Source organism: Pteropus medius, unplaced genomic scaffold, assembly GCF_902729225.1.
Source record: "Pteropus medius unplaced genomic scaffold, Ma_sr-lr_union100, whole genome shotgun sequence".
Lineage (NCBI taxonomy): Eukaryota > Metazoa > Chordata > Mammalia > Chiroptera > Pteropodidae > Pteropus > Pteropus medius.
This window is the reverse complement of record NW_024349804.1, coordinates 8,684,689-8,705,665: the sequence shown is the minus strand read 5'-3', so window position 1 is coordinate 8,705,665 and position 20,977 is coordinate 8,684,689. Positions and strand designations below refer to the sequence as shown.

Sequence of the window (20,977 nt, the reverse complement as noted above, 5' to 3'; positions counted from 1 at the left end):
TTTGCTGCCCAGACCGAGATTTGTGGGCTGAGCCTGGATCCTTGGGATCCATTGCAGAGCGGGTCACAGCGTGTTGTGCCCCCTTTCCCAGTCATTCTTCCCGCCTTAGTTTACCCATCTCGGTGTGTGAGTTAGACTTAACAGTCCCCAAGGCCATCTCTGAGATTCCCTAAGGGCTGAAAGGGGCTGAAGCGTTCAGTGGCCCACTGGGCTCAGGTGGCAGCCTCTCCTCACGACCAGGCCGCGAGAAGGCGGAGGCCCAGCGAGCTCAGTGCAGTCCCCTGGCGAAGGGATCCGTCCGGGCAGAGAGCAAGGCGGGTATGGAGCAGGACCGACTGTTTCTCATCTTTTTAAAAAGGGCGCGCGCGGGATGGGAGTGGAGAAGGAAAAGGAAATTAAAAGAGTTATACCTCAAGTTTCCAACAGGAGGCCGCGTCCGCGCCGCGGGGCCCAGAGAGACACCCGTCTTGAGTGGCACAAGGCATTGGGTTGTCCGCAGAGGCCCGGCTGGACCCGGGGGACTGCCCCCGGCTCTGGGAGTCAGATCTCAGGGCGCTCACGCCAACGCCAGCCGCGGGGCAGCTCGGAGCGAAACTGCAACAATCCGGGTCAGACTGCATTCGTTTGAGTCATTTTTTCCTGGCGTCTGGAGCCAGCCCAGTAGAACTGGCCCAGGCTGGGAGCCGAAAAGGGGGCAAGGGGGGAAGGGGCGCCGCCCGGCCTACTCGGAAGAAACTCCCCAGGTCTCTCGACTCTGAATCTGCAAGAATGGAGAACAAACTACCTTCTTAGGACGCAGACACAACCAACTGTCATTTTCAGAAGGGGAAAAATTGACATCCTCTACCCCCCAATTAGTAACGGTGACATCTGGAGAGAGGAAGGAGATTCTAGCATTAACTGAAAAGTTCTAACTTTCTACCAAGGGAAAAAAAAATGTATTCACGAGTATGAAATTAAAATGGAATTTTAAAACATGTCAAAAAGAAACCAAATGATGACAGGAACCATTTGGAAGGTAGTTGCATTTGGGAACAAGGAAGTACACACATCCCGAGGGTCTTTGCCTTCCCCTTCGCGTTTCGCTGTTTCCAGAAGCGGGACTAATTTCCTAAAGCGCAGGTAGGGGTCTCTACGCCCAGCCTGGCGCAAGGAGCTGCAGATGCCGGGCCAAGGCCTTTGGGGTACCAGGGCCAGGGGGTCGCGAGGCTAGGAAAGGTCACGGGCGGGGGGAGGAGGGCGAGTCGACTTTTCAGCTCCGGGTGAAATTGAAAGTAGCCACGGCCTGGTTCCGGCGTTTTCCGGCCGGGGCCGCGCACTGGGGGCCTCAGCGCCTGCGGTGTGACGTTAACCCCTCCTTGCTCGCCCGGGCCCCGCGTGAGCATTTGGCTCCGGGGGATCCGTGGCATTCTGGGCATCTTGGAATGCCGGCGGGCGTGTTCGACTGTAGAATGGGGTGATAACTAACCCTGGTCCTGCCCATCCTCTGCTTTCACCATGGGCTTATGTACGGATCAAATGATGCCAAGTCAAAGAGGAGTGGAACACCATTTGCACCCGCAGGGGTCAAAGCGCAGGTAACCCTCCCTGGGAGACAGTTTATCGCCTCGTTCGCCCCTAATCGTTTCAGAATTTCAGCGAGACTGTTTGCTAGCCTATTCTCGTAACGAAATAAAAACCGAGTAACTCAGAGAAACGCTCGGAAAATCGAAAGCAGAGAGGAAGGGAGCAGGTGGTGGGGTCAGCAGATTAGAGTAAGGGATGGAAACTGGCTGCAGGTAAACCTATGGACGCTTCCCAGACCCTGAAACCAATGCCCACGAGAAAAAAGGGAATCCTAAGTATTTGCTCCTGACTCAGTGGGATTCATCTGCGGCGCCTGCAAAGTCCCGGAATCAAGATTCTCTGAGCTACGTGCAGCTTTACACCTCTCGCGCCGGGGTAGGCTGCTCGCGCCAGGCGGGAGGCGTCCTGGGCCCAGGAATGAAAAGAGGCTGAGAAAATAAGCTCCAGAGACTTCCATGTCACTGGTTTCTCCAAAGGGAGTACGGAGAGAGGCTTCGAGAAAAAGAAGGCATCCAAAAGGGCATGTTAAACTAAACGTTTATAAATTAAAGGGGGGAAAAATACAGCGAATAGAGGTTCCAAACTTCACAAATCTTTTTAAAGTTAATACTCTAGTTGAGTGCACAGTGCCCTTAAGGAGGCGAAAAGCGGCGAGGTTGACAAGGTCACCTGTCTTAGGGGCGGGGATAGGGATGGGAGAGTCCCGGGTCAGGACGCGCGAGTCGCGGACAGTGGACAGGAGGACAGGAGAGGAAAGGGCCCGGCGGCGGAGCGCGGACGACACCACGGGAAGTCAGGTCGGAGATATTCACATTGAGTACAAAAATAACCGTCATTTGAATACAAACAACTGAAAAGTGCTACAAGTTTTAACCTCCTTAAAAAAATAAAAAGAAATAAGGGAACATTTCTGCGAAGGGCTGCTCTCTTCTGGGTCGGGGGCTCCCAGGAGCTCCCCAGTTGGTTTCGGTCCTGGACCTCAGAGAGGAAAGATGGGGAGGGAGGGGTTGTCTGCCGTGCTCTCCGAGGCTCCCTTCCTTACATTCAGCACCCGGCAGGGGGTCCCCACCTGAGCTCTGACACCAGGGAGGGGTGGGACAGAGGGCCCGAAAACCAAACCCTTCACGGTTCAGATCAACCCCTGGCCTGGGGCTCCTTGGGGGTGCAGGGTTGCGCACCCCTCTATTACATATGCAATGTCCAAAAACAATAGATATGTCGATACACATAGATCGGTAGCATGGATACCATGAACTAGCGTGGCCTAGCGCACGAAGCTCCCAGCAGGCCTGATACTCTGGGGATTCAGGCTACGTGGTCTCCAGGAGTTCTCTCTGCTTCGGGGAAAAGCCGCCCCCGGGCAGACACAATCCCAATCCAACGCTGTGGTGATAATAAATAATGTCTAAGGGCTTCCAGGTAGGTGCGGGGTGGAGCAGAGCCCCTGGGCCATGGAAGAAGGCGCCCCCCTCCGGGCAGACTCAGTCCGGTTGTCAGGGCGCACGTCCCGGATAGCAGAGTCAGGGCTGGATTTCATCCTCCGCTTGCCCCCTCGGCGGGGCGCCCCATTCCAGGGCACATCCCGCACAGCCAGCAGTGGCCGTGTGGAGCTGGGGCGCAGGGATCATTCAGTGCTTTGCCGCAGGCCGGCTCACTGGGTGCCCGTGGCGGCGGCGCAAGTGGAGAGGGCCCAGCCGGGGACGCAGTAGTAAGGGTAATAGTAGGAAGGCTGCAGCGGCAGCAGCGAGGGGGGCCGCAGCACCTCGCCGGGCAGGTACTGTCTCTGGTCATCGCGCACCAGCACCTTCACCGCCACCTTCTTGGCTGCGGGCGCAGAGGCCAGCAGATCAGCAGCCATCTGCCGGCGCTTGGTCTTGTAGCGACGGTTCTGGAACCAGATCTTCACCTGCGTCTCAGTGAGCTTAAGCGACGCGGCCAGGTCGGCGCGCTCGGGCCCCGACAGGTAGCGCTGGTGGTTGAAACGGCGCTCCAGCTCGAAGACCTGCGCGTGGGAGAAGGCCGCGCGCGAGCGCTTCTTGCGTGGCTTGGGCGCCACGGGCTCCTCCTCTCCTCGGCGCCGGCCGCTGGCCCCACGCCCACGCCGCTTCCCGCGCCGCTGCACAGCGCCGGCACGCGCGAGCCCCCGGGGCCAGAGCCGTCGTCCTCCGCCCTCGGGCTGCGGTCGCCTGCAGACCCCATTGGGAACAGAAACAAGAGCAGGTCAGAGCCGCAGAGGAGTGAGGTCAGGCCTTAACTGCAGGGGTGGCGGACGGAGATGTCCCTTGATCCCACCCGAGCAGTGAGGAGGGCCTAGAAGCCGGGGTTTTTGGAGACAAGACTCAAAACCCTGTGCCACTCGCTTCCCGCAGCTCGGCTTGTCCTGTGCGGCCAACGGACTCGCGGCTGATCCAGATCCCTGCCCTCTCCGGGCCCCAAGCTCCCTTCGCTAACGGGTCGCGCTGGGCCTGATGATCCTCGAAAGCCTGCTCGGCTCTCAGAGCTGAGCCCTGGGGCTCTAGATGACTTTCGGGCTCCTTGGGTTCACCCGCCTCCTCACAGTCGTGCTCACTCAGACGCGTCCTCGTAGTACACATGCGTCTGCTCCATGCAAAGGGAACGTGGGGGGACAGATCACAGGGACGGAGGTATTCGGACACTTCCGCTCCAACCACCCAGAACTGCAGCGAGGGCTGTGGCCATAGGCTGCGCCAAGGCCTCTGGGAGACTTCTCCCCCCCTCTTTGCAAGGAAGCTAGACGAGGATTGGGGGTTGGGGGTGACAAAAGGGGGTGGTGTCCCTGCCTCGAGTCCTTGGGTCCTTAGATCCTAATCTGACACCAGCTCCTTGGCTTCTTCCCCACTGTCTGCGCAGCACCCTTAGCAAAGTGGTCCAGCGCTCTGGTCTCTGGCAGACACCATTTGCCTGGGGCCAGCGTGAGGCCTACAGCAGCGACCCAGGCAGGCACGCGGGTCTTTCTGACCAAATGACTTGCCAACCCGTAGCTGAGGAAGTCCCTCGCCTCGCTGGTCTGGGATGACCTAAAACCGCCCCTCTGCCTTCAGCTGTCTGCTGGCTTTGCCTCCAGCTCATGGGTCCTCAGCCCAGCTCAGCGTTCCAAGCCCAGGGGTCTGGGAAAGCTAAACAAACCTCCCTGCCAAAGCCCGGCCAGGCAGATCCTCGGCCTCCGGCCCACTTGGACATATCCCTCGCTACCAGTCCTTGAGCTGTGGGGCCGAGCCCTAGGACCTTCAGCCGAGCGCGCCCCTGCTCTCGGGGCCAGGGCCAGGGCCAGGGTACTGGCTAGCCGAGGTCTCTGGGGCCTCCACTCTTCCCCCTGGACTGATTTGGAGAATTTAGAAGCAGACACAGCTGCAGGCACTGGAGATGGACCCAGGGTACAGTGGTTCTGTCCCAGCCCCATCTGGAGGGCGTCTCGGGCCTCGCCCCAGGAAGCAGGGTCCTGAGGACTTTCTCTGTCTTCCCTTGGGCTCAGTTACCGGAGACGTAGAGCAGCCCGCGCCAGCGCGCAGAGCTTCGGGATGGGCCAGCCCCTGGGCCCCGGGGCGCAGGGTGCTCACAGCAGGCCCACCCAATAGGCAATTCGCCCTCCTTATCCAGCTCTTTAGCCCGGGTCCCTTCCCCGCGAAGCCTCAGCGAACCTGAGACGCTGGCGGACATCTCGCTGTCGCTCCGGCCCGCGGCTTCCTCCTCCAGGTCCTTGGTGGCGGGAAGCTCGCAGACCGGCTGGCGGAGGCCCACGGTTCCCCCCGCACGGCTGGCCCCGCTGGCCCCCGGCGCGTCCGCGCAGCGCCGCGCGCCCTCGTTCTCCTCGCTCAGCGCGGAGTCCGAGTCCCAGCCCGCAGGGCTTTCCGCTGTCCGCCCCGCAGCCGTCCTGGTCCCTGCGGGAGACGCCAGCAGAGAGTCCTCGGTGCCCCCCAGCGCACCCGCGTCTGTCTCCCCAAAGAGCCGCCAGCAGCAGACAGCGGGCGCCGCAGCCACTGCCACCGCCGTGCCCGCGGGTGCCGGGCGCCCCTCCGGGGCGGGCAGCCCGCCGCGCTCCTCTTTCTTGTTGAGGATCGCCTGGATGGAGAAGGGCGTCAAGGTGTTGGTGCCGCGCACAGCCATCTGCGCCGCGGGCGGGCGGGCGGCTGGGGCGCGGGGCCGCCGCAGCGCGAGTGAATCGCGCGCGCGAGGGCCTTGCAGCCCACTCTTGCGCGGCCCAGCAGTCCCCTCCCGGCTCTTGCCCGGGATCCGCGCCGACCCTCACCCCCACTTCCGAGGCCCGCCCCGCCCGGAGACCCCCTCCCTCCCGATCCAGCGCCAGACGCTCTCCTTTCGCAGCTCAGCTGGATTATCTCATCGCCTCGCGCCCCGAGGGGCGGGCTAGGGTCTCCCCTCCCCGAGGACGTGGGGGGAGGGTCGGCGGGGCCCCTCCGCGCCTGCAGTCTCCTCAGCGCCTCCGGGCGCACGACCGAAGTCACTTTTTCTTTGCGCCTCTGTCTCTCCCCGCCTGCAGGATTTCGCTCCTGGCTGGTCCTCTCCCTTCCCCGCTGCGCGGGCTCTTCCGGAGCCCACCCCCGGCGGCGGCGGCGGCAGCGGCGGCGGCGGGGGCCGCTGGATTCCGAGAGGCGCGGGGCACCTTTTTACCCCCTGCCCTGGTTTTATCTGTTTCTTCTCTCTTTCCTTCCCCAGCGTTCCACCGTACGCCCCCTCCCTCTCGGGTGTCATTCCTCACCGCTGAGTGACAGCCTCAGGCCACGCCCCTTCACGGGGCCGTCCCGGGCGCTCCAGGCCTCCCATTGGCTGGCTTCTGCTGGGCGACTTTGACTTTAGCAGACAAAACTGGGCACGTAAAGCCGAGAAAGTCAGGGTCTGACTTAACCCCTTTTCTACCAAGCCTAGTCCTTGAAGCATCCTCCAGGAACAGGGGGACTCACCCACACAGACACGCTGGTTCTTACCTCTGTGGATGTCTCCACCTATTCCTGCGCTTTTATGGAACACCATCTTTAGTTGAGTCAAAATCTGGGAGGGAAAATCCAAGATAATGCAGTTCCATAAATCGCGCATGTAGTTTCTGTTCTCTAGGAAGGTTCATAGATTTGAAGAACAAAATTCTTCTCCCCCCCACCCCCCGTGGAGTTTCTCGACTCCTTCCTTCACTGCTAATTCTTTCCCCTGAAATATTCAGTTAATTAAAATCACTTTAGGGTTATTTTTCTTTCCTCATCGTATTTGATTTCAACAGAGGAATTAAAAAGGAAAAGATGGATCAGTTAGAACTAAAGTCAGGCGAGAAGTTGGAAGGCATCCTTGGGAGAGTTTCTGGAAATTGCCTGATCCTTTATTCCCTGGACTGTCAATACTGAATTTAATTGGAGTTAAATTTTACACCAGGAAGAAAAAAAAAAGCACTTTCAATTTGTTCTTTAAGTATTCTGTTACTTGTGAGTTGAATAAAATTAAGATACATGTTTGTTTAAAGAATATCTAGGAATTACCATAGTAATGATCCTGAACTGACATTAAATGCTCTTTAAAAAAATAAGTAATGCATAGTTTTCGGTAAAAGAAGGAACCCAACTAAGAAACACAAATATTGTGGGTATATCAAAACATTTGTTACTTATTTATGTTTATTTTTAAATAAAAAATTTACTCCAGTGTCATATTTTACTGTCTTCCATAAATTTTACAGAGGTTTAACTTAACACTAAATATACAACTTGAACCATTAAATAAGTTTAAAGAACTGTGATTTTAATTTAGAAAATTGTGGGGATTGATGTTTTTGGTGTCACTAAAATAAATAACATTTCCCCTTGTTGCTTTCTTTTCGGTGGTTCTTATTCTGCACCGCAGGATGGAAGACACCCGCTATTCAGTTTTCAGGCTCAGCAGAGGGCTTTGCAGCATCTCTGCTTTCCAGCATTTCAGCCTCATTGTGTTTTTCACATCCCAAATACACTACAGTGAGATCCTGTGGTTTCTTGGGGGCGGGGTGGGGGTGGGGGACTCAAACTTGAAGCGGTCATTGCCCTTTATAGCTCTTTACGATGACATCAGTTTGAAGGGAAAGGTGTTTAAATTTGGTGTCAGTATCCGGAAATTATAAGGAACGGGACGCTCTTCAGGCCAGGAAGGGAGCAGAGCAGAATGCTTACAAGATTTCGAAAGAAAATGTGTCCTTCCTCTCGCTGACCTTTATTTATTCTCTAAGTCACCCCTCCCCCACCACCTTAAGCAATGTGTTGTTGTTCTCTGAGGTCAAGTCGAGGAGAAGGTTGACACAGGTCGCCTGGCAGGTGAGAGGTGGGCGGGTGTGAACTGTGTGTTGCAGACAGCTATCTATTCCCTGGTGGGGTTAGGACTTGGTGTGGACAAATAATAGAATGAGTCCGGACACCCAGGCAGCGAAGTCAGGAGGCTGAATGACTGCTTATTAGTGTAAGTTTCGGGACTATACAAAGACTTATTTGAAAATAATAACTACCACTTAGTTGTTCCCCCTTTTTTCGAAAGAACCCCGTATCGAAGTAGGAGAGACCTCTCGCCTCAGGCTTGGGCAGAGGTTTTCAAAGCATGGAAAGAGGCGGCTCGGTGATTTTGCGTTGTCCGTTTCTCGTGTGCCCGGAGTCTAACAGAGTGGCCGCATTCCGAGTCTTGAGGAGGCTCGTGTCATCTCGATCAGGCGATCTCCAGGTCTGAGGCATAACTACGGGCAGGGCCGGGAGCTGGGTGCTGGCGGAGCGTAAACACACGGGTCAGGAACTACAGCTGGAAGCTGCTCCTGACACAGGGTTGGCTTTGGGGGACGATGAGCGGAGGTGGTTGGATGATCACAGATTTCCCCGCTGCTCGCAGAGTCAAGGCCGGAGGTGGGGGGTGGGGTGAGGAGGGATGGGGTGGGGGTGGACGTCCAGGGCTCGGCGGGTCAGCGCGTACCGCAGGGCGGGAGATCGGCGGGACAGGGATGCGTCGGCGCGGGCTCACGCGGGTCCCGCTTCCAGCCCAGCGAGGGCGCTTTGCTGCGGCGAGGCCGCCAGTGCCTGGGACCCGCGGCTGCCGGACCGCAGCTGGAGTAGGGTCGGCGCCGCGCTCTGGTCTGGGCGGACCCCGGGAATCGGCGGGGCCGGGGAGCCAGGGCGGCCGGCCAGTCTTGGAGGAGGCTCCTCGGACTGGCTCGCTCCGCACGGTACCTCCTCCCCTGCCTTTCGCCCCGCTCTTCCCTAGTCTTCTCCCCTCCTCGCGTCCTCCCTGCCATCTCCTCTTCCTCCTCCGCCGTTTGGTTCCCGCGCGCCCCCTACGCGCCCGCAGAACAACCCGGGTCCGAGGCGCTGCGGGCGGTAAGCCTGCCACCCGCCGAGGGCGGAGCGTAGGATGGGGGTGGGAGAGCGGAGGGTCGGGGAGGGGGGCACCCCAGCTGTCTGGCGCGCGCCGGCGCTCCCCAGGATCCGAGTCCGCGGGGATTCTCCAGGGACGCCACAGCGCGCGGCGCCCTGACGCCCGCCGCCTGCGCCCTGGACTGTCCTCGGTCTCTTCCACCTGCGCCCCGGGCTGTCCTCGGTCTCTTCCACCTGCGCCCCGGGCTGTCCTCGGTCTCTTCCGCGGAGGGGACTTCCTCCCGTATCCGGGGCGGCCTGGCCCGAGGGCGCGCGCGCGCCAGGGGCTGCTCTGCAGTGGGAGGCCACAAGGGAGTCATCTCAAATCCCGATGACCTTGACCGAAGTCACCTGCCTTTTCTGGGCCACAATTTCCAGTTCTTTAAGATGAGAGCTCGTACCTGGGGTCCTCCGAGGCCGCTGCGGAACTGCGCGAGTTGGCGCGCGGGGAAGCGGCACCGTCGCAGGCTCTGCGGAGCCAGGTCCAGGCAGAGGCCGCAGTCGCCACTGACAGTCTGTCCTCACCCGCAGGCTTCCGAGGACGCTCTAAGCATCCCAAGTGCCAAGCGACCTGCCACTTTCCCTCCAGCAGACACCACCAGTTCCCGAGTTCCTAAGTCATCCGTTTCCAGACGCCATCAGGGTTTTCCCACGCACCTGGTCCAGGTGTATCAGACTGCAGGAGAAAGCATTATTATGGTCCGAAGTAGTTTTATATTTAAACAAATGTTGCTCACCAACAATGTTCCAGGAGCCGCAGCCTATTGTTTTATTTAATCTACACAACCCTGAGGGTGTGGTGAGTAGAAAACATTATCCCCATTTTACATTATCCCCATTTAAACTCACGGAGTTTACATGACTTAACCATCAGTAAGCGGCTAAATCAGGATTCAAATCTGACTTTGTCTAATGACAATACAATCGTGTTTTCCACTCTAACCAGTTTTTCTCATAAAGCTTCGCCTTTATTCTCATTAAATGTACCCCACCGGCTTCCTTACCCATTTCAATGTACTCGTTCATTAGAAAACGGGCTCAGAACTTAAGAAAATCAAAGAAGGAATTCAGGCAGGCTAATCTAACGATTTTTTTTTCTGTTTCGTGAATTTGAAAATAAAAGACGCCAAAGCCTGCGGATCTGATACTAAAGCTTGTTATGTAGAAAGAAACACCATTAATATTATAGAATCATTACACTAAACCAGAGACAGCCAGGTGATGGAAGTTCTTTGGGTTCAAAAATATGGGGCCTGAGCTTTGCTCGAGGCTTTGAGATACAGCGAAGTGTCCTCACGGAAGACACTTTTTCTTCAGAGCTTAGTTTTCTTACCTGTAAAAAGCCAGGGTTGGAGATCTCCACTCAGGTTTATAAAGAAAGGTACGGTCTCGCGAACCCACTTGAGTGCAATGGAGGACGAGCGCCACCTAGCGGGCATCCCTGCGGGATGCGTGGCGTATCGACCTAGGAAGGAATCCAAAAGAACGCATCGTTTTTACAAAACGGAATGTTTTTTCTGTTCGTTTTGTTCTCCTTGCAAAAATTTCCAATTCATTTGTCTTTCTCTAGTCTCTTTCATTTATTTAATAGTCAAATATTTCCTGAGTGCCTGCTATGTCTCAGGTGCTGTTCTAGGCTCTGGGGTTCAAGGCCCCCTAAGGCACTGCTCTCCATAGGCCAACATTCCAGTGGAGGCAGACCCTCAGGAGAGGAAGGCTTAAATACGGCAACAGAGAAAACATCCGGTGATGTAAGTGCTGTGAAGAAAATTAAAACAGGGTGGTATGACAGAGGCGATTCGGGGCTACTTTAGATGGAGTGAGATTTGAAGCAGAAAGAGATCTAGATGAAGAGATTTTTCAGACAGAAGGAAAAATGAGTGCAAAGGGCACATGGTTTACACAATTATGGCGTGCTCAAGGACCCGGCAGGATGCTCCAGAGCGTGAGACATGTGCATGTCTGTGGGGGTGGGGGGCAGAGTGAGGGGTAAGAGGTAACCAGAGGCCAGACCTTGCAGGGCTTTATAAGCCACAGTAAGGAGTGTGGTCTTTATTCTGAGTTTGATGAGAAGCCATAGGAGGATTCTAAACAAAGAGTTAACTGAATATGATTTACATCTGAAAAAGATTACTCTGGCTTTTGTGCAACAAAATGATGGTGAGGGTGGCAAAAGGAGGATCGGAGGGCTGCTAGAAGCTAGTCAGTCCAAGCCGGAGGTGACAGTGGCTTCTGTCGGTGGTGCTGGAGGCATAGGGAATGGCCAGGTATGGCACTGATTTGGGTAGCAGTCTTTTCTCAAAAGAAAAAAAAAAATCTTTTTTTTAAATTGTGGCAAAATATACATAACATAAAATTTACCCCTTTAGCCATTTTAAAATCTGAAACTCATTGAACTGTACCCCCAAGACAACAATGACATTTGCTAGAGCATGAGCTCAAATATTAGAGGTATTAGTTGGAAAGGGGAGCGGTCACAGATTTGGGTACTTAGTCAAGATTTCAGAGGTGTTCAGGTTATCAGTGACTCTGAGGTCAAGGGTGGGGGCCATGGGTGGGGGCATTGACTACTGGGGCTGCTCTTCTGCCTCATTCTCCCCAATTCCTAACAGAGCCAAGTGGATCCATGATGTTCCCGTGAGCCCCCCACCCCCCAGAACCTTGGCTCCTGCTTCTCTCACCTACGTGCCATCTGCCCGGTTCCTCACTATGCTGGTCCCACCGACCTGACGTTCTGCCAAAGGACATGGGAACAGGGAAATGTACTCCGTCTCCGCCTGCCAGGCTTGGCTCATGTATTCCTTTAGTTCTGAGTCTTTCTGGGACCCTCTCACCCCTACCTGCTGTATTTTTCCACCTGCAAACCAGGAAACCCCGTGCTTTATTTGCCAGCGTGCCCAACCTGAGCCCTTTGTCTGTAATCAAATTAACTAATCTGGGCAAGTTTGCCACCCTGTGATGATACACAAAGATATCTAATTCGAAAGCATGGCTTTCTTAGAGTAGCGTTTCCCAAATTATGGCCATTCGCATGCCCCTTCGCACACTTCTGCTATCTCTGTGTCCACCTATAAGTACTATTTACTCAATAACTTTACTTAAATGATTATTATTTTGTACTTAAAAATACATTTTCAAAAGAACCTTTGAATAAACAATATGTAAATAAGTGTATTTATAGATACGTATATAAATAAATGAAGCATGGTAACCTTTTACCACATATAACCTTAAAAAATATATATATATAATGCCAATATAACAATGTTACTAAACTAGCTAGTTACAGTGGGATGCTGAAGGCCTGGGCCCGAAGTCAGCTCTCTGTTATAAGGGCAGACCGACGAGGGCTAGAGAGATGTTACGGCATGCTAGCACCAACCTGAGACCTTCTGGTATCATTAGAAAGATTAGAAAGGAATTGACCCTACAGAAGTGTGTACATAGGTTCGGTGAAAGACATATGTGCCAGAATGTTCATAGCCTCATTTTCTAGTTTCCAAAAACCTGGAACCTACTCGAATGCCTATTGCAAGCACAATGGATGAATCGAGTGTGATCTGTTTGCAGAAAGGGGCGCTCGCCAGCCATTGGGATGATCAGTCTATAACTACACACAGGCACATGGATGCTTCTCATAACACAATGTTTTAAGTGACTCACCATTGCGTCCCAATGCCTGGAATGAGCCTGGCACAGGGTAGGCTCTTAGTGAATAGTTACTGAATGAATCGTTTCATTTAATCCCCCACATAACCCTCTGAGATCAGTGGGACGGGTACCAGAATTTCTCTTTACAGATGAGGAACCTGAGACGTAGAAAGGCCAAGTGATTTATTCAAGGTCATGTAGAACACACGCCTACTCGAAAAGCCTGCTCTGTAGATTGTGCTAGCTCACCATCATCCTCAGGTACAGAGCTCTTCCCGTAGCCTTTTAGCACAAATAACATATTTCAGTTTCTTTTGTTGTTGTTAAATCATCTTCTGAGGCCTAACTTGGAGATGTTTATTTCCATTATGAGATATTTTGGACTGGGTTTTGAAAGGGAAAGGGCCAGAAGGCCGTGCTTTCATAGAAAGGGGCTTAGGATAGCGGGGAGAAAGCTTGCTGGAGAGATTTATGTGCAGGAATTACAGCAAACTGTCATTATGTCTGAGTAAGTGTGGCTAGAAACAGGAAGGGGAAAACAGGATATCGTGGTAGCACCCGGGCTTAATGGAACGTCAAGTGAACAGATGGGACTGAGCTGTCCTGGGAACTGTCAAAGGAAGAAGCTTGAGGGGGCTTCGGAGAAATCTCTGCACAAGTGCAGGGGAGCTGGAGCTGGGACATGTGCTTCCTGCAGATTCAAAAGAGGTTCTTAGTGAAGTGTCAAAAGGAAAAGCAAAGGCACCTTCTGTCCGAGACATTTCTCTAGAATCAATCCATATCCAGGTCGGAAGGAAGTAGAAATCTGCGGGGTGGAGGGCAGACACATTTATTGACGACGTAGATTTCACTTAAAGGTTTGATTTACATTTCAATTTTAAGAATCTGGAATGACCAATTACATCCTTTTAAACTCCCAGAATGTTTACTGGGGAAAGAATCTTTTTGAAAGACCAGAGAACCCCGAAATGACAGGGATGAAATTAACAACAATGTTTGAGGGTAAACAGAGACGCATGAGCCAAAAATAGAAAAAGGCAAGTTCTTGTTGAATAGTTCCTTTTGGTTGAAAAAAAAATGTGAGTTTGACTATTTCAAGTAAGAGTTGCTGAAGACTGACAAATTGGTTTCCGCAAATAAGAACAACTGAGAGCTTTGATGATAAACTCACTTTGAAAGATGACATTAAAAAAAATGGACCAGATTCTGGTCACCATTAGAAACACATTTATGAAAAGCTAACGGGGGCGACGAACAGAGGGGAGGGGGACCTGGGGGGGCTGAAAGAATGGGGTGAAGGGTTAAAGGAGTACAAATGAGTAGCTGATGGATGGTCACGGGGACAGGGAGCACAGCATAGGGAATGCAGTCAGCATTAATACATCGGCTAGGTGGAGGGCCAGGGGAGAGGAGCCATTAAGATCATTTTAGAAACTATATAAGTGTCTAACCAATGTACTGTATACTTGAAACTAATTTAAAAAAAAAAGCTAACAGGGAGGCTGGTCCTTCAGGAGACAGAAACAGCGTGAATGAGGACACACGATTTCTGCAGAAGATTTGAATGTATGTGGAGTTCCTACTTTAGAAAGGATGGCATCTTAGGTATTTGTCAAGGCCCCGCTGTAGCAAACCACTCTGATGCTGGATTAATTACATACTCGAGTTGCATATTCAAAGTGGATTGCTGAGCTTACTAGGGAATAAGGGAAATTTATAACAAGTTGCTTCCATGTGGAAATTTAAGTATGCATAGAAAGGCGGTATGGGTGTGAGTGGGCAGAAGTGTGGCTTGTGCTGATTATTAAGCTATTGTCTCTTCACTCCAATCCGCCCATCTCTATTTTGCTTTGTGGTGCTGAACCGCTTTCTCCTTAGCCAGCTGCTTCTCCAAGCAGAGACACTAAAAGGTTCGAGAAGGTACTTACTTCTTGTTTGGTCACTCTTTTGCTCAGTAATGGTTCTTCATTCACCCCAGCATGTGGCAGCTGATTGCAGCCAAAGCTGGTTCCAGATGCCCCATGCTCTGAGAACATGCCACAGTGTCTTGTATGAGACTTGCCAAATGGGCAGCACACCTTCCAGAGGTCTGAGTCCCAGCTCTGCCGGGCTTCTCCTCCAGTCCCCAACTAAGCTCAATCTTTTTGTCCCCCAAGCCCAGCCGTGGTGATAGCTGCTTTCTAAAGTTACTCTGTGGTGTATCAGTGCCATCTGTTGCCTTTTAGTCTGTTAATAGCTGTTGAGGCCAAGTCCCAACATTAAATTACTTGTTAAAATAACTGATGTGGTTTCTACTAGGTGGCTGGACCATGACTCAAACAAGGTGTAAAATGATGTCCTGTAAGATGGTTGGCATCGGACCTTCAACCCAACCCTGAGGAATGCCTCCGGCAAAGAAAGAAAGTGACCTGGAGTTAAAAATTCTTGTACACTTGCTAATGATTTGCCTTCAGACACACAGCTGATGGCGTTTACCAGAGGGAGAGTTGGTACTTATGGAGCGCCTTTAGCAGGATGTACCTGTTCAATCCACATGGCTTATGGCAACAACACAACACACCAACAAAACCCCTTGGAACCTCTCGGTTTATGGAGCTTGGCTCCCTGGAAAACATCACATGAGCTTTGTAACCATCCAAGTAGAGATGGTCCATGACCGAAAGGGCTTCTGTCTGCGTTATGGAGCTGTGGATATTCTTTAGAGATGTCGTGTGTCAATCTGGGCACGTGTGAGGTCTGATGAGAAAGAGCCCAGGAACTAGATGGCTGCCCTGGACCACTATGCTTCACTGTGCCCAGCAACCACTTACATCCTTGAAAAATTCTTAGTAAAGCTTGATGCTGGGTATGATCTCTCATTCGTATGAGTCTTTGTTATTGAAGAGGTTATTTCTCAGAATGCCACAGGTGCTTCATCAAAATATGGGAGTAAACAAACAAGAGGAAGATGTGGGATGAACGCCTTCAGGGATCCTGGATCATCTTGTAAAATATAGTGGCCTCGGATCACTTTTTAAAATCTAGCGGTGCCTGGGAGAGTCTGGCCTAGATTCTTTTGTGTACTTGGCTTTCCTGGGTCACATGGATAGCTCTTGAGCCAAGACACAAGAAGAGCTAACCACAAAAGGAAATTTGGTATTTAATTACATTTGAATCAAAAAACTATTCACCAAAAGGTACCATAAAAGAAGTGAAAAGATAAATGACACGTTGTGTCTATGTGTCTATGTGTGTGTTCAGGGGGTGGTACTTGCAACACATAGAAACAAAAAGCTATCCTGAATACATACACTTATATCTTTATATTACGAAAAAAGAACTACGAGTCGATAAGAAAAGCACAAAGAACCGAATAGAAAAATGGACAAAAGATATGAACAGGCATTTCACAGAAGAGGAAACAAGAATGGAAAAGATGTTCAACCCCCTTGTAAGTGATGCAAATAAAGACCACGATGAGGCATTTTCCACCTTCTAGATGAGCTAAAATTAAGAAGTCCTTCTTATGCTCCTGAATGTCGAGGAAGAGAACACTGCTGGTAGGAATGCAATGGGGCGAAAGCCTTTGGGACACAGTTCGGCATCATCTTGCAAAGCTGAAAACCAGCTTTGGAATTAGCGGTCGTCCCCTGGGGGAGACAGTTGGGTGTGTCTTGGTGCGGGGATGGGGTTTTATTAACCACCTCACCTTCCAAGTGGCTGGGTGGCCTGGTTCTCTGGTTCACAGGCTAAAGGTCTCCTTAGGTAGCAACCAGCCTGGTCCTTCCACTTACCTCGGTGTGTCTACAAATATCATTTTCTATATGCACAATGAAACGGATAAGTGTGGGAAGGTTTCCCCATAAAACATCTATAGAAACATTATTTAAACTGGAGACAACCCAAAGATCAGTAATAGGTAAATAAATAGCTTAGCATATTGTGATATAGCCTTTTAAGGGAATACTATACAGCAGTGAAAATGCACTAACTAGAGCTACATACATGACCATAGATAAATTTCAAAACAGTGTAGAAGAAAAAAGCAGTTCCAGCCTCTGGCTGTGAGAACCAGTGGAGATGGAGGGCATCCGGAGTGCCAGGTGTCCTATTAAAGGGCCCACATGTGGACTGACTCACTGAGATAGTCACTCACTCTGAGCTACAGTGCTGGGACAGCTGTTTGAAGAGCTTCAGGGACACATGGAGAGGAACTGAGTTTTCTGGCTTTAGGGCGAGGGCTGGAGCGGTGACTTTCTCATGGAAAAAATGCTGGTGGTATCCATTATTCTTTGGTTGAGCCCCCCCGCACTCCAGTGTGCAGACATGGACGACTACCGTATGTGAATCTCCATCAACCTGATTAACACAGGCCAGCAAAGCTATCATTTAGAATCAAAGGACAGATAAAGAGCTTCCCATACAAGAAAAAGCTAAAGGAGTTCATCGCACCAAGCCGGTATTACAGGAACTGTTGGAGAGATTTAAGAAGGAAAAAATATGTATCAAAAATATGAATAATAAAATGGCAATAAGTACATCTACCAACAGGTACTTCAAGTGAAAAACACATAAGGCAGCTGAATGGATAAGAAAACAAGACCCTTATATAGGCTGCCTACAAAAGACTAACTTCAGATCAAAGACATACAAAGATGGAAAGGATTGTATAAAGATACTTCATGAAAATGGAAATGAAAAAAAAATCTGAGGTAGCAACACTTATATGAGACAAAAAAGACTTTAAAAGAAAGGCTGTAACAGGAGACAAAGAAGGATCCGGTAATCCTACTTCTGCGTATTTATCTGAAAAAACCTAAAATATGACTTTGAAGGGACAGGTCATCCCTATGTTCATTGCAGCATTATTTACAAGAGCCAAGATATGGAGGCCACCTGGGTGTCCATCAACGGATGAACGGATAAAGAAGAGGTGGTACGTATGTACGATGGAACAATGGAATATCACTCAGCCATAAACATAAGTCAATCAGTAAAAGAAATCTTTACGTCTGCAACATGGGTGGACCTAGAGGATCTTTTGTTGAGTGGAGTGAGTCAGAGAAAGACAAATGCCACATGATTTCACTTACAATGTGGAATCTAAAGGACAAAATAAATGAATAAAACAAACTCATAGTGAACACTTGGAGGGTTACCAGATGGGAGAGGTGAGTAAAAAACGGGGAAGGGATTAAGAAATACAAATTGGTCATTACAAAATAGTCATGGAGATGTAAAGTATAGCGTTAGGAATATAGTCAATATTGTAATAAGTATGTATGGTGTTGGATGGGTACTAGACTTATCGGGGTGACCATTTTTTACGTTATATGGATGTCTAATCACTATGTTGTATACCTGAAACTAATATAATATTGTAGCCAACTGCAATTAAAATTAAAAATATTAAAAGAGAATATGTCTGATTTGTGGGATTACAAGAGATTCCTCCCTTTGCTTACTATTACCTTTGATTTTTCTACGATCAAGACATTAGTTGTAGAACGAAAATATTATTACTTAGAAAAACTGAGATTTTATAACACTTGTTTAAAAAAAATCAAGCATACTGCTAATGGATGTTGAGGAAAATTATAGCCCACGGCGCAGGTCACATGGGTCCTGCCACTGCAGGAATGAACATGGCCACCGCTGCGAACCTCGGCGCCGCGTACCGAAAACCCTCAGACGAGACTCATGGGATCTTGGTTCCAGTCCTAGTGAAGCTGGTCTGTGTGTTCTTCAGTGAGTGTGTAATCACTCTGAGCTTCAGTTCTCCCAACTATAAAATGGGGTGTCTGATAGGCCTTTGCAGGGTTGTTAGAAACTGAGTGAAGTTTTTGAAGTTTTGTGCAACATCAATTTCCATGGCTGTCAATCTGTCAGTTATGCGCTAGACCTTCCGGCCCTAGAAATGGAGTCGGACACTGTCCTGGGCGCTGTAGGACCGTTAGCACTCCCGACCTCCTTCCCTCTCTCTGCTGCAGACGAGCAGCACCAACCGCCGTGGCCACCGAGAACCGCTCTCGTGCACCTCCAATGCCCACTGGCGGGCACCGCCACCCTGCCTAGGTGTCAGAGCCGCTGGAAGCTGACATCCGCTCCAGAACAATCCGTATGCAGTTTCAATATTTAGTTCCAACTTTATTAAGAGGCAGCATTTCCTCACAACCCAGTCACCTCGTCCCCACAAGGTCACGGCCAGGGTGGGCACGCCTAAACTGAGCGACACTGGTTTAACTCTGAGAATCCATCTGCAGGCAGGCACTGCTGGCGAACTGACCCGAAATGAACAGTGCAGAGACTGTTAGCCAACGCTGGAGCCTCGGATCCCAGTCTGGCTTCTACCCTCGACTAACTTTAAGACGACTCACGTCAGGTTTCTGAACTTTGGTTAAACTCATCCCTATAAATGACAATGAGGAACTCTCATGTTCGTCTCCAAGGTCCCTTCCAGAGCTGATGTCCCGTCCTCCCGAGAGAGATGCCATCAGTGACTCACAGTCGACCGTGAAAGTGGGGCAATATGTCTAAGAGCAATTATTTAAAGAAAAGAAATGGTTTTCGCAGGGAGAAATTCTAAAGTTCAGAAAAAGAAGATTCTTACCACAAAAGTTTTGGGAAACATTTTATAATTTATATATAAAATCTCAGTAAGAAACCATGTAAAATGACAGAAATATCCACTTTACATTGAATCAAAAAAAAAAAAAAGTCACATACTGAATGTAAATTTTAATTACAAAACAAGAATATGAATAAAACACTTAAAAATAATGTCAATTATTTGGCAACTCATCACATTGCTAGAGACAAATTTGATCTTAAGAAAAGTTTAATCTTATGAAAAACTTAAGTTGGACAGTTTGCTCATATGGGAGTTAAAAGATGTTTAAAAAAGAATCTGGCAATAATGCCATTTTCTCCTGAAACAATTATGTATAAAACAACACAAAATCCTGAAGCATGATAGGAGCGACCTAATTGTCAATGTATTTCCCTTTGACGCTACGGAAAGGACACGGTTAAGCCTCGGAAGGGCAGAGAGGAATGAACAGGGACGGAGGGGTTTCTGCCGCAGGTGACACGTCGTGACTCGACCTGAACCAAAACCTTATGCCAGTGAGGCTGGCAGTCAAGTCACAGATGCCAAGTATACTCTAAAAACAAGTCACATTCTTAAAAAACGGAGTCCCAACTGTGAGCAGAACAGCAATGGTGACCCCGGGGCTGAGCTGTCGCTGGAGCACATGCACGAGTCTGTATTTCCTGCCAGAGCACAGTTAGTTACAGGCAGGCAGAGTCCTAAAGACGCTTCTACTAATGGCTGCATAGCATTTAAAACCCTTTTTTATTAAAAAAAATAATAAAATAAAATAAACAGATATATAGTAAAGTTCACAGATAAGTTTTCTCTGTAAAATAAATAAAGTGTTCATTGATTAGCATCATACACGGAGTAAAATACAACCTATTTTTACATGTTTATATACTGTACACGGATGACCAGTAGGCAGCCTGGTGTCTGATGGGCTGGAAGGGTTTGTATTAGTGATGTGTCGCATCAGGAAATCCCAATTTCGAATGTTAAAATATACAACTACTTTGTTTTGAGTTCAGATACAAAGTAAACTTATTTTCCTTTATCTGAAATAAATGTACATAATATCTTCTATGAACAATAGTTTATAAAGCTGTTTAAAACATAACAAGAAAAAGCTTGCACCTAGGAACTTACAGCACATGCATGTCCTTTCCCTGGTTTAAAAAAATAGCCTGCGGCCCCCGAGGCCCGAGGCTCGTCCCTCGTCTGGCCACCGTGCTCCCGCCAGGCCCGGGCGGCCGGTCAGCACTGCCGCTTCGCCTTCTTCACAGGGGCCTCCTCCACCCTCTGCTGGCCTCGCGTGCGCGCCCCGGGGGGGCTGGCCTCTCTCTTGCGCTTGGTAGAAGGGGACAGCTGTGCCTTTGATCTGCAGTGGACAGAAGTCGGGGCAGTGGTGAGCGTTAAAAGGCGCTGCTTCAAATGATTTGGGAGTTATTTTTAAAAATGGAAGATTTCTGAATTCGAGAGCCAAGGAGAAGAACCCCGGGAAACGTGTCTACAGGAAAAGGGCTGCAGAAGGGCTCGTGCCAGCTGGCTGGCTGCCGGCTGCCGCACGCCCACTCGGAGCGCCGGAGGGGCAGTCGGAAGCCCCGCTCCGGTATATAAAATAACCCACGGCGAGTCCCCCCACACTGCCCCAAGTGGACACAACTGCAAGAACACGGCGGGACCGCGGCCCGCGTCGGCGCAAGCGCGCGGCAGGCTTCGCACAGCGACCGCCGGCGGCGTGGAGGGCGCGTGAGGTCCGGAGCTCTAACCCCGCCGCCCCACGCCACAGCCTGCTCCCGCTCTC

At 50.7% G+C, this 20,977-nt stretch overlaps 2 protein-coding genes across 6 annotated transcripts in view; both read right to left on the bottom strand.

Annotated features, from left to right (window-relative positions):
• Positions 1–2,089: 2,089 nt before the first annotated feature.
• NKX3-2 (NK3 homeobox 2) lies at positions 2,090–5,808 on the bottom strand. Its single transcript, XM_039838175.1, is given in 3 exon segments — positions 2,090–3,636; positions 3,639–3,752; positions 5,226–5,808. Coding segments are annotated over 3 exon segments (999 nt in total). The 5' UTR covers positions 5,692–5,808; the 3' UTR covers positions 2,090–3,217.
• A 13,472-nt stretch (positions 5,809–19,280) lies between these two features.
• The window catches only part of BOD1L1 (biorientation of chromosomes in cell division 1 like 1), a 50,333-nt gene continuing 48,636 nt past the window's right edge, over positions 19,281–20,977 (bottom strand). For 4 of the 5 annotated variants that reach the window (XM_039838170.1, XM_039838172.1, XM_039838174.1 and 1 more), the window contains exon 26: positions 19,281–20,551. In XM_039838170.1, the coding sequence (XP_039694104.1) occupies positions 20,428–20,551 (124 nt within the window). In that variant the 3' untranslated portion in view covers positions 19,281–20,427. The remainder of the gene's footprint in view (positions 20,552–20,977) is intronic. The other variant, XR_005647661.1, reaches the window with a different exon arrangement.